This window comes from Cibotium barometz, chromosome 6 (assembly GCF_041138505.1).
Source record: "Cibotium barometz isolate CiBa-2024 chromosome 6, ASM4113850v1, whole genome shotgun sequence".
Classification (NCBI taxonomy): Eukaryota; Viridiplantae; Streptophyta; class Polypodiopsida; order Cyatheales; family Cibotiaceae; genus Cibotium; species Cibotium barometz.
In genome coordinates, this window is record NC_141051.1 from 4422501 (window position 1) to 4436143 (window position 13643).

At 46.5% G+C, this 13643-nt stretch overlaps 1 protein-coding gene across 2 annotated transcripts in view; it reads left to right on the plus strand.

The window, feature by feature from the left end:
* LOC147637365 (serine/threonine-protein phosphatase PP1 isozyme 1-like) overlaps positions 1–13207 on the plus strand; it is a 62348-nt gene extending 49141 nt beyond the window's left edge. For both annotated transcript variants that reach the window (XM_086799147.1, XM_086799148.1), the window contains one exon: positions 12834–13207. In XM_086799147.1, coding sequence (XP_086655273.1) covers positions 12834–12857 — 24 coding nt within the window. In that variant the 3' untranslated portion in view covers positions 12858–13207. The remainder of the gene's footprint in view (positions 1–12833) is intronic.
* The last annotated feature ends 436 nt before the right edge of the window (positions 13208–13643 follow it).

Here is a 13643-nt window from a genome sequence, read left to right on the forward strand (position 1 = left end):
AGATCCAGACACGAGGAGATCTACTTCAGGATACAGTTTTATCCTTGGCTCAGGAGCAGTTTCTTCGAGCAGCAAGAGGCAGCCAACTATTGCCCTTTCTTCGACAGAGGCAGAGTATCGGGCTGCTTGTGGTGCTGCTTGGGAGGTTGTATGGCTGCGGAGGCTGCTAGGTGAGATTGGGTTTCCACAGAGGGAGCCCACAATCATCTAGTGCGATAACCAGAGTTGTATAGCTATTGCTCGGAACCCGGTTTTCCATGCCCGGACCAAGCATATAGAGATACAGTATCACTTTGTACGTGAGAAGATCTTGGCTGGTGACATCTTGCTACTTTATTGTTCGACGGAGGACAATGCGACGGACCTCTTCATGAAGTCTCTACCTCAGGCTACGCTCTGGCGGCACTCCAGCTCCCTTGGGTTGGTTTCAGAGCCAAGAGCTGAGAGGGGGGTTAGAAGTCATCTCCTGTCTATATTTTTACACCAAGGCCTCTGTTGTGGGTGTGCCCGCCCTGTATAAGGTGTTTTATCATTTTTCCACACTCCCCGTATTTTTCCCTATTTTTTCCCATTTTTTCTAGTGGTGGGGAGGGTTGCCAGAGGGTGGCAGGAGCACTCTAGAGCTGGCCGACTGTCCCAACAGCAGTCCTGTGGGCTGGCCGACTGCACACAGGTGATGCGTGGGCTTCAGGGCTGCTGGCCGACTGCACACAGATGAGTCGTGGGCATTTTTCTGCTGGTTGACTGCATTTATGCAGTCGTGGGCACTTTTTATGCTGGCCGACTGCTCTCCCAGGGGCATATATATAGGCCCCTTGCCCCCACCACTTATTCATTCAGTTTTCTTGGGATCTTGTGTATAGAGAAGAGTTTACACACCTATCTCTCTGTGTTTCTTGTGCTGTTTATTTTCTGCAGTCTACTTGCTCTTGTCTACCCAAGTTTAGTTATCATTTCCGTTGCATATTTTGACAGAAACCCCTCACACATGGCTCTATTAAACATGAGAGCTAGCAAGTCTGCAATCATATCTCTAGCATGTATGAAATGCTCGGCTACAATGCCCTCATGATCCTGTGCCCTCCCTGTATGCAATCTGTTGATTGCCCTCCTCACCATCTCTGCTGTGAAGAAGGTAGAAGTGGGTGGACAGGGCTCTAGAGGGTTCGGTAGTGGTGGTTGCTCTGGTGCTGTGTAGAGGGAGGTTGCATACTCGCCCCATGTATCTGGAGAGGTAATGGCCGGAGGCGGGGGTGCTCTCTAAGCAATCTCTAGGCCTCCCCAAAATCCTGACTCAAAAACAGCTGATACATGTCTCTCTCCAGCCGAGAGCTAAGAATGCTCTCTTCTTTCGCCAAATGAGGCATCGGAAGATGATGCGTGACTGTCTATATGTAGTAACACCTATGGCCACCTCTCTCTGTAGCCGGGCTCTGAGCTCCCTACAGTCATCATCATACCAACTATTCTGGGGCATGCTCCCAGGACATGGTCGTACTGTGGGTTGCGTGTGTGGGAAGGCCGTGGCTGCAGCTGTATGTAAAGCCTCTGTCAGGATCTGTGTGAGCTCTGCTAATGGCCTCTGTGGATCCTTTGCACTCAACAAGCTGTAGATCTCTGCAGTGTATACTCCATCAGTCTCTCTACAGAAGGTATATCTCGGGTGATAGGAGGACTGCCCAACCTGGCGGGTATTGTAGTGGAAATCCACCGTAAAGGAGAGAAGTGCATGATCCACCGTAATTCCGATGGGCCTGGGGGCCAATCGCAAAATCCTGGATACTCGGGATGAAGGCTGGCGAGGCTAAAACATAATCCACTGTGCTGGCCCCATGTCTGTGTGGAAAGCAAGTAAAGCCACTGGCAAGTGGATACCTCTCTAGGCCATTTAAAATGGCCAGCCCATGTGCAGTCCCTATCTCCATGAGGTATCTCCCATACTCAGGACACTCCATCTCATCCTATGATCCCCGGGTCAAACACATCTCCTCCACATCTATCTCTCTTGACATCTCCTCCGAAGTGTCAAAGAAGGAGGTCTGGTACTGAGCCGTTCAAGCATTAAAGTCCCCAAGTATGATAACATCTCCCTCCCTGGAGAACTCCCATGTCCTCATCTAGAATCATATATGGAGATTGCTCCTTGGGCGCTGCATAATAAGATGTGCTGGGTGGAAAGTAACATATAGCAATGTATAGGGGTCTACCCTCATCTGCCCTCACTCTGACCCACATGTACCTCGCGCTCTCATCACGGCGCATAACATGGATGAGTGGCTGAAGCTCCTCTCTAAAAAGAACTGCAACTCCTCCAGATCCGCGACCACCATGCTTCGAACGGGCCTCTTGTCTACAAGTCGTCTCCCATCTGTATCCCGCCACTCTTGGTAATGTGCTGCCTGGTGTCAAATCCCCACAGATCTCCTCGTGATCGTTCTTGGTACGAAACTCGAATCCTGCAAACAAACGAATAAACAAACAAGGGGGTGCAAGCCTGACTCACCTCCCAACCATGACAGCCGTGGGCAAGCCCACAGTCTTGGCTGTCCCCACCGAGCCACGAGCTGAGCTAACTAGGATGATGCCCGTCCATACTTGGGTGCCCGCCCGTTAGTATATCCCTAACTCAGCTCGTCAATCAGCATGCCTAGCTCCAAGCTTCCCCAAGCCTCGAAACTAGTCTTGCGTGCGTGTAGCACACGATAGATACACACTGTGCACATGACATACTCTCCTTCCTCTAAGAGCTCACTCCTGAGCTCACTAACCAGGGTAATCTCTCTGAAGAGTAGTCAATGTCTCCCATGTAGCGTCTTTCTCAACACGATCCTTCCACTTGATCTTGTATTCCGTGATAAGCGTATTACGTAATCTTCTTTCACGAAATCCAAGAATCCTTTCAGGTTCGTGCGGAACAAATGTCATGTCCTCGACATCTATAATTTCTTGAGGAGTAACTAACTGATCTGTTCCACCCAGTACTTCCTTAAGTCTACTGACATGAAATAGAGGATGAACTTTCACATGAGAAGGCAAATCCAATTCATATGTAACTGAACCAATCCGTCATGTAACACGAAATGGTCCATAGTATCTAGGGGATAATTTCGGAGATCTACCTGTCTGTAATGTCTCGGAATCTTTCGGAACTCACAAATACACCATCGTTCCTTCAGAGAACTCTCTTGGTGAACGATGTCTATTAGAATAAAACCTGTCTCGGTCTTGAGCACTTCTAATAGATTCCTTCGCAACTTGTAACATTTCTTGCATATCTTGCAAAACATTACGTGTTGCATCATGCTGAAGTCCTGAGAATCCTACTGTAACAGGTGATCTAGGTGAAAAACCATACATAAGCATGAAAGGACTAAAACCTGTACTCGGATGCTTAGTAGTGTTATATGCAAATTCTAACATAGGAAGATAATCCTCCCATGAACTCTGTCTTTTGGATACATATGCTCGAAGCATATCCTCCAAAATCTGATTCACTCTTTCAGTCTGGCCATCAGATTGAGGATGATCAGAGGAACTCAAATTCAGAGTTGTTTCCAACTTCTCAAAAACAAGTTTCCAAAAATCACTCGTAAACTTAGAGTCCCTATCACTGACTATGTCTTGCGGTAACCCGTACAGTCTAAACAATTGCTCGGTAAACTGCCGTGCTAATTGCGTAGTTGTAATAGTCTTCCGGGTCGGTAAAAATCTAGCCATTTTTGTCAAGCGATCTACCACAACCCAAATAGAATCGTGGCCTTGATGTGTTCTTGGGAATCCGGTAATAAAATCCATGGAAATACTTTCCCATTTGTTACCTGGGATTTACAACCCAGCATGTCTAAAGCGTTCAGTTTTATTTGCCTGACAAATTTGACACTTGAGAACATAATCTTCTACATACCCTTTCATCTTTGGCCAATAAAAAGTGTGTTTCACTAATGATAACGTCTTGTGTACCCCAGGTTGTCCAGCAGAAGGGGCGTCGTGACACTCCTTAAGAATCTTGGACCTAATGTCCGCGATCTGTGGTACACAAATTTTGTCATTACGGAATAGTAAACCATTCCGAATTATCCACTGGCCTCCTGCAGCCTGAATGGTAGACTGCTCAGTCATTGAGTCTTGGTCAATCAATGAGCTCCCGTTCTGGATCTTCTGCCAAAATGGACCAAAATAAATATTAGTCCTGCAAAGCTCTCTCAATGACTGAAATAAGTCAGTAGAAATCTCACGGAACGACAAAGAATTCGCCTCTCTAATTCGACTAAGCGCATCTGCAACACTATTCATGGACCCTTTCTGATAACGGATCTCAAAATCAAAATCTTGCATTAACTCAGCCCAACAACCTTTCCTTCCTCTCAAATCATCCGCATCACACACATACTTGATTGACTGATGATCAGTCAATACCACAAACTTGGAGCCATATAAATATGTCTCCAAACCTTGAGAGCGTGAATCACAGCATAAAGTTCCTTCTCAAGGGTTGGCCAACGAGATTGAGTGTCGTCTAGCTTTTTACTTTCAAAAGCAACAGTCTACCATCTTGAGATAAAGCAATCCCGTTGGCATAGTCACTGGCATCAGTTTCAAGAACATAAGGCCGACTAGGATCAGGTAATGCTAAGATAGGTGCTTCCTTGACTTTATCTTTCAAAAGTCTGAAGGCCATATCCAAATCGTTATTCCAAGTGATAGGTTGATTTGACTTACGTCGACGACCTTTCAATAAGTCGGTCATCGGTAGTGTGAGGTGAGAGTACTCCCGCACAGATTTTCGAAGAAAAAGAACAAAACCGAGAAAAGAACAAAGTTGTTTCACTGTTCGCGGTATAGACCAGTCCAGAATCTTCTGAACTCGGTCATAGTCAATGCTCAATCCATCTCAAGTGGTCTTGTGTCCCAAGTAAATGATGTCGGTCATAAAGAACTCACATTTACTTAACTTAGCATGTAGTCGATTCTATCTTAAAATAGATAAGACAATTGTGAGGTGTCTGACATTATCCTCAAGAGTACGACTATATATCAAAATATCATCCAAGAACACCACCACAAATTTTCCCAAATGTTCACGAAAAAGATCGTTCATCATTTGCTGGAAAGTGGTTGGAGCATTGGTTAACCCAAAAGGTAATACGAGAAACTCGTAATGGCCATACCTAGTCCGAAAGGCGGTTCTTTCGACATGCCTTTCATGAATACGTATCTGGTGATAGCCAGTACGTAAATCTATCTTCGTGAAATATTTCGCTCCTTCTAACCGGTCAATCAGGTCATCTGATCTAGGAAGAGGATAACGGTTCTTAATGGTGAGCTTGTTCAATCTTTTGTAATCTATACACATTCTCCACGTGTTTTCCTTCTTTCTCCTAAGCAACACAGGTGCACCCCAAGGTGATTTACTTGGACGGATATGGCCCATCCTCAAATAATCTTCGAGTTGTTTAGCCAACTCATCTTCCTCAGCTTGGCTCATCCTAGAAGGTGGAATACTGACAAGATGAGCACCAGGGATCAAGTCAATACGATGATCTACTGCCCGTTCAGGTGGTAAACCCGATGGCAGTTCCTTAGGAAATACATCTTGAAACGAATCAAGTATCTTCTGTAATTCTTTGCTTTCAAACACACTTAATTCATTGACATCCATGGAAGGTATGAGAAATGAAGAAAGTGGAATCAATACACAATGGAAAGCGGTATACAAAGAAGAATCCATTATATTTTTAAAATCAATTGTATTTACAAGAGGTCCCTGAGAGGGATGAATACAATCACCTAAAATACTATACTTGGTGTCCCTATGCTGAAAAGAAAAAATATGACTAGACCAATCTATCTAGACTTGAAGAGTCTTAAACCACTCAATCCCTAATAACAAGTCTACATTTTCTAGATGCATAACATAGCATTCCAGAGTGTCTTTGTAGTCCTGAATCTGGATTGGAAGCATCTCCAGCTTCCGATCTCCTACTTGCCTTCCCGCAGGTAAGCGTACCTCATAGGTATGATCGTTGGGTGTCGTATGAAGACTCAATTTCTTCACAAGTTTGTAGTTAACAAAGTTGTGTGAGCTGCCAGGGTCTAGAAGAATGTGAATCTTATGGCCATTCACTTCTCCATAAACTCGGAGAAGATCATGCAAGCCAAATACTTTAGAATTGAACAGACAATCAAAACAAGTACTAGGGCGAGAAAGTACAGTAATTGACGTACCTGTGAAAGACAACTGATTAGTTGCCTTTGGCTTGGGTCCTGCGTTAGTCTTTGTACCCTTTTGCTTCGGGCACTCGTTACGCATGTGTCCTTTTTCTTCGCAGATAAAACAACGTCCTTCCTTCTTGAGCTTTAAAGCCCTAAGGAGTCGTTCTTCTTCGCTGGTGTCGAACTTGAATTTTTGAAGGTTGGTCCGAAGACTTTTCGTCTGTCGTGTTAGCCATATGTGCGGAGAACTTTCTTTTATGCTTATTTCCCTGCTCGGTAACGGGTTTCGACTTGGAAGAGACCATTGTATCATCATAGATACGAGCTGAATGAATGGCCTCGTCCAATGTTTTACATTTGTTATTTTTAACCTGTAAACGGTACGAGTCTGGTAACCTAGCTACGAAAAACCCCAAAAGAGTAGTGGGATCTATCTTTGTAGCTTTCATCTGCAAGTCTCGAAACTTCTGGAGGTAGACCTCATAAGTGAGGTGTTGCGAGGTCATGGTCAAAGCTGAAAACCGGGCAACAACATCATAATCATGCTCTTTCTTGAGGAATTCTTTCTTGAAGACGTCTTCGAATTGTGCCCAAGTCGTCGGCTTAGGGTTGAGTTCCTTCCACCAAAGCAAAGCTTTGCCGGACAGGAAACCTGCTGCTAACTGGATCTTCTTTCCATCATCATATGGATGAAACTGAAAGTGAACTTGCCACTTATGTAGCCATGTGTCCACGATCTCCTTGGTGTGTTGCTTTTGCTCGTCCCCGAACGGTTCCGGAGTAATGTTGGGGCCTAAAGCAGAAGCCAAGGTATCCATACGCGAGAAAGTAGAGAGGGTAGTGGTCAATAGAGCAATGGAGTTCTGCAAAGCTTGCATCTAGGTTGCGATTTGTGCCTGACGTTCCGACGAAGAAGCTTCGAGAGCTACTTTGAACTCTTGGAAATCTGATTTTGACACAAAATCGTTAAAAAGATCGGCATCGGTACCTTCCTTAGCCGGCAAGCCTTCGCATTCCACAAGGGGCTCCAACTCTGATTCTTGGGTCGACATCGTGAAGAGAGTAAGTGGAGACAAAATTTGATCTTTGCACAACAAAAGTGCGAGTGAACTTGAGAGCTTGAGAGCTTGAAAACTTGAGAGATGTGTGGCAAGAAGCCCACTTAACGGGGTTTATAAAGGTTTCTACAAAAACTAAAAGCCCCCAAAAGCTATCTTTAGCTTTTGCTTTTGTGTTTTATATATATATATATATATATATATATATATATATATATATATATATATATATATATATATATATATAAGTTCTGGTTTCTTAAAAAAAAAAAGAAAAAAAACACATTGAACCTTAGGGACCCTCAACTTTTGTAAAAAAAGTTTAATAAAAACCAAGAAAAACAAAACGCCGTGTCGAGTTGGGCGTTTGCTTTTGCTTTTTTTTTTGAGGTCCCGTCGGGCGCCGTCGCCACCAACTCGTGTTGCCGGCGTCGCCGATGGTTGGAGTCCACGCTGCGTGCACCAACCGTTGCTTGGGCTGGGCCGCCTGCCAACATAGAGCTGGCCGCCTACATGGGCCTAGCTGGGGCGCGTGCGTAGGCCTGGTGCCGGCCTGCATAGGCTTGAGCGCCGGCCCGCCTAGGCCTGGGTGCTTGCCTACGTAGGCCTAGCCCACGTGTTCTCTGGCGCCACCAACCTCCCATGAATCACCAAAAGCACACGTCGACGAAGCCAGCAACGAATCTCTCAACGCGCTCTCTCTCGCCAAAAGCAAACTTGTTTTTTTTTTCTGTTTTCTCTCACTGCAGTTCATGCGACTGCACAAACAAATCTCTTCTCTTCTTTGCAAAGCAAACGACCCTACTCGTTTGCAAAGCAAACGACCCTACCATCTACCATCCCCATCAACATGGGTTTCTTTGATGAAGAAAAACTCATACTATTTCTGAAAACAGCAGTATGCACAGAAAAAACAGCAAGCTTTTTAACAGATACCTTTCTTCGACCTCATCTTCTCTACCTACCGACTTGCTCGTTCACGAGGCATGCTCTGATACCACTGTCAAATCCCCACGGATCTCCTCGTGATCTTTCTTGGTACGAAACTTGAATCCTGCAAACAAACGAATAAACAAACAAGGGGGTGGAGGCCTGACTCACCTCCCAACCATGACAGCCGTGGGCAAGCCCACAGTCTTGGTTGTCCCCACCGAGCCACGAGCTGAGCTAACTAGGATGACGTACCGACCAATCTCCTCCTCACGACGTCCCATACCGCCACGAAGCTGCCCCCGTGGGCCTCGAGATTGCTGCCGGCTGCATAAAGCAGGTGCACGTCTGCACTAGATCCAAGCTCCAAGACCATAGAGCTCTCACAAACTCGCGAGACTCTCTATATCCCAATAACTAACCTTGGCCACTCTTTTATAGGCTCTTGGCCGGTCATCGGGCGTCCACACTTGGGCGCCCGCCTTTCCATACTTGGGTGCTCGCCCGTTAGTATATCCCTAACTCAGCTCGTCAATCAGCCTGCCTAGCTCCCAGCTTCCCCAAGCCTCGAAACTAGTCTTGCGTGCGTGTAGCACACGATAGATACACACTGTGCACATGACACCTGGGGCCTGATGTGTCTCCGAGTAGAAGATGATGTCCGTGTCTCTGAAGCTGTCCTCAAAGGCCCCCACATCCAGTCTAAATGCTCCGTTGGAGTTCCATACTGCAAGTCTCAGATTGGTCCCATAGGTCTCGCACCGTCAAGTGGTGCGTCTCTCTAGTATCACCACTCTGCCTCCTCTATAAAATGCTAGCTTCCCTTTTTCTTTGGCTGCCCTAATCTCCGGCATGCACTCCCTCATATGTGCTAGCTGTGCCAAGGTGAGGTCATCTCCTAAAAGATGCCCGTTTTCTTAAGGGCGGAGCGCTTGGCCAAGAAATCCTTCTTGGCCTCCAAGGTGGGAAAGCGTAAAATGAGAGCTCTCTCCTCCATTCTTGTCTTTCTTGCCCACTCTCCAAGCCCCCGTGTGTGTAGGCCTCGAAATGCAGAAGCCAAGGTATCCATACGCAAGAAAGTAGAGAGGGTAGTGGTCAATAGAGCGATGGAGTTCTGCAAAGCTTGCATCTGGGTAGCGATTTGTGCCTGACGTTCCGACGAATATATATAAGTTCTGTCTTCTTAAAAAAAAAGAAAAAAAACACATTGAACCTTAGGGACCCTTAACTTTTGTAAAAAAAGTTTATAAAAACCAAGAAAAACAAAACGCCGTGTCGAGTTGGGCGTTTGCTTTTGCTTTTTTTTTTTTAGGTCCCATCGGGCGCCATCGCCACCAACTCGTGTTGCTGGCGTCGTCAATGGTTGGAGTCCACGCTGCGTGCACCAGCCGTTGCCTGGGCTGGGCCGCCTGCCAACATAGAGCTGGCCGCCTACATGGGCCTGGCTGGGGCGCGTGCGTAGGCCTGGGCGCCGGCCTGCCTGGCTGAGGCGCCTGCCTCCTGCATAGGCTTGAGCGCCGGCCCGCCTAGGCCTGGGTGCTTGCCTACGTAGGCCTAGCCCACGTGTTCTCTAGCGCCACCAACCTCCCATGAACCACCAAAAGCACACGTCGACGAAGCCATCAACGAATCCCTGAACGCTCTCTCTCTCGCCAAAAGCAAACTTGTTTTTTTTTTTCTGTTTTCTCTCACTGCAGTTCATGTGACTGCACAAAGAAATCTCTTCTCTTCTTTGCAAAGCAAACGACCCTACCATCTACCATCCCCATCAACATGGGTTTCTTTGATGAAGAAAAACTCATACTATTTTTGAAAACAGCAGTATGCACAGGAAAAATAGCAAGCTTTTTAACACATACCTTTCTTCGACCTCATCTTCTCTACCTACCGACTTGCTCGTTCACGAGGCATGCTCTGATACAACTGTCAAATCCCCACGGATCTCCTCGTGATCGTTCTTGGTACGAAACTCGAATCCTGCAGACAAACGAATAAACAAACAAGGGGGTGCAGGCCTGACTCACCTCCCAACCATGACAGCCGTGGGCAAGCCCACAGTCTTGGTTGTCCCCACGGAGCCACGAGCTGAGCTAACTAGGATGACGTACCAACCAATCTCCTCCTCGCGACGTCCCATACCGCCACGAAGCTGCCCTCGCGGGCCTCGAGATTGCTGCCGGCTGCATAAAGCAGGTGCACGTCTGCACTAGGCTCCAAGACCATAGAGCTCTCACAAACTCGCGAGACTCTCTATATCCCAATAGCTAACCTTGGCCACCCTTTTATAGGCTCTTGGCCGGTCATCGGGCGTCCACACTTGGACGCCCGCTCGTCCATAATTGGGTGCCCGCCCGTTAGTATATCCCTAACTCAGCTCGTCAATCAGCCTGCCTAGCTCCAAGCTTCCCCAAGCCTCGAAACTAGTCTTGCGTGCGTGTAGCACACGATAGATACACACTGTGCACATGACACCTGGGGCCTGATGTGTCTCCGAGTAGAGGATGATGTCCCTGTCTCTGAAGCTGTCCTCAAAGGCCCCCACATCTAGTCTAAATGCTCCGTTGGAGTTTCATACTGCAAGTCTCAGACTGGTCCCATAGGTCTCGCACCGTCAATGGTGCGTCTCTCTAGTATCACCACTCTGGGTCCTCTGTAAAATGCTAGCTTCCTTTTTCTTTGGCTGCCCTAATCTCCGGCATGCACTCCCTCATATGTGCTAGCTATGCCAAGGTGAGGTCATCTCCTAAAAAGATGACCGTTTTCTTAAGGGCGGAGCGCTTGGCCAAGAAATCCTTCTTGGCCTCCATAGTGGGAAAGCGTAAAATGAGAGCTCTCTCCTCCATTCTTGTCTTTCTTGCCCACTCTCCAAGCCCCCGTGTGTGTAGGCCTCGAAATGCACATGCGTGTGTATAAATCTTTTGGCTTCCTCCTCTACATTGTCACCGTCCTTAAGACCCCTGATCCGCACATGAAGTTCCCTTGTCTTTCTTCTTTGTTCCTCCTCAATGGTTAGGTTGATAATCTTCGAGGTAGATGTGCTTTTGGCCTCGTTGTTCTTACCTTTCTTGACCACTTCTATCCATTTCTCCGCTTCATCTACTTGCTTTTGCGTCTTCGTGAGCACCTCCACCCACGAGGAGGTCTCCTGGGCCTTCTTTTCTTCTCCCTCTTGAAGTGTTAACGTCAAGAGAGAATTATATTAACGTCTTCAAAAGACAGCGTCATCAGCTGCATACAAATAAGGAGTGGCTAACTGAGGTATGGCCTCAACTAGAGAGATTCAGGCTCATGGGGTGGTGGCATCCACAGAGAGAGAGAGAGAGAGAGAGAGAGAGAGAGAGAGAGAGAGAGGTTGGCCGGTGCATGGCGAAAGACTTGTATATTTCTTTATTGACGTACTCTCCTAACTCCTGTTTTTTAATCTAGCTCAGTTTTTGTGGGGTGGCATTTGTTCTTGGTCTTTTCTTCTGATGATCCTTGGCAGCCTCATATGTGTCTTTTTCAGCCTCTTAATTTATATATTGTGTGTAGGGGGTTGGCACCGACTCATCCTCTAGGTCTGGAAGTTCTGCAAACTTCCAATAAACCTTCATGTTTGGCATCTCGTTCTGGTAGTGTTGCTGCAGGTGACTTTGTAGAAGGAAATAATATATATATAGAGAGAGAGACAGAGAGAGAGTAAAGATCCAATGGGTCTGTGAGACCAGAAAGTGCTACAGAAGTGCCATGTGTAAACTGAAGATAATAAACATGGATATAAAAAAAAGTACCAAATAATTACTAAACCCAATCACCTCGAGTGTCAACGGGGCGGAGGATCTGTCTAGGTACACCCTCTCTGGAATCTCTATATCTCCGCAAGAGATCAACCCACCGCCTTCGGATAGAGATTGGGAGAACGTAGGGATAGCACAGCTTTGAACATCATGAACGACTGGGGAGGTGGAGAGGAGCACTACCTGCTTTGATGCCCGGTTTATCATGAGATTTGGGCGAAGTTTCATTCTCTCTTCGGGGAGAGGTTTGACCCCCTCACTACTGAGCCTAAAGATGCTTGGGCATTAATTTACTTCAGCTATGCCATCACTAAGAGTTCTTATTCAGGCCATCTCCACAGACAGGGCGCCACACTCAGCACAAAAGCACCACACCGCCTTCGGATAGAGATTGGGAGAACGTAGGGATAGCACAGCTTTGAACATTATGAACGACTGGGGAGGTGGAGAGGAGCACTACCTGCTTTGATGCCCGGTTTATCATGAGATTTGGGGGAGGTTTCATTCTCTCTTTGGGGAGAGGTTTGGCCCCCTCACTAAATTTACGACAGCTGCGACCAAGAGTTCTTATTCAGGCCATCTCCAAAGACAGGGGGCCACACTCAGCACAATACCACTCTTAGCCATTCATCACTGACCTTGCCTGGTAATGCTAGAGTACCAACATGTGCTATGCCCTGTCTGTGCCAACTGCATGTATGACTGAATGACTGAAGTGGCACACTCGGGAGACGGTCTAGACGTCCACACACGCACACACACACACACACACACAAAATAGAGAGAGAGAGAGAGAGAGAGAGAGAGAGAGAGAGATTGGTTGGTTGCTAATGCTTTTGTTTTTTTGTTCTATCAGCCATTTCAAGGAGGGAAAGTTTAAGCTCTTAGCTTATGGAGGCAATGATAAGCTTCATGATCTGCAGTGCCAACAAAGCTGTTATTTGCTTGTGACAATGAACAAAAGTGTACTGGATAAATGGACATGGTTGAGAGAAGTGAATTGGTTTGCTTTTTACTTGTGCGGGTGCTTTTTGGACCCTGGGCATAGATGCCCAAAGAAGTCATGTCTGTCTGTATATTAGTAGGCACAGTGAAATGGTTTCTAAAAAATCATGGCTCATATAGGACATTGCTCAACCAAAGCCTGATCTGACGAAATTATTTCTTGCTCCAATCAAGGCAGTCATATGCCTTCTAAGGGAAATCATCTATGTTTGGCACTTTCTTTGTCATTCGTGTAACACAATTTATGTTGGGGGTTGTTTTTGGGTCTTGGTTCTCTACGCGCTTATCTCACTTATTGGTAGTCTTGGCTTAGTGAGGAAGAGTAGCTGATTGGTGTCTGGATCTTTGTGTTTCTGAATTTGAAGGAGGAAAGGGGTGCCTTCCTCATCATTACTATGCTAGGTGTTGGATGGGTTTGCTAGTAGTCCAAGGAGGTCTAGCTACCCGAATCGGGATTGGGGTAGTAGGGCTGTGGAAGTTGATATATAGTTTATTATCATGGTTACATGGCTACTATGTTCGGTGAAGCACATGGTCTTAGTTATAGAGATAGCAATCTTTTCAATTGCATCAAAGTGAGTGCACATGCTGTGTATTATAAAATTAGTGGATTATTCTCATGGTATATAGGCTCAATCGCCTGCTCTTTGGGAGCTGGGGC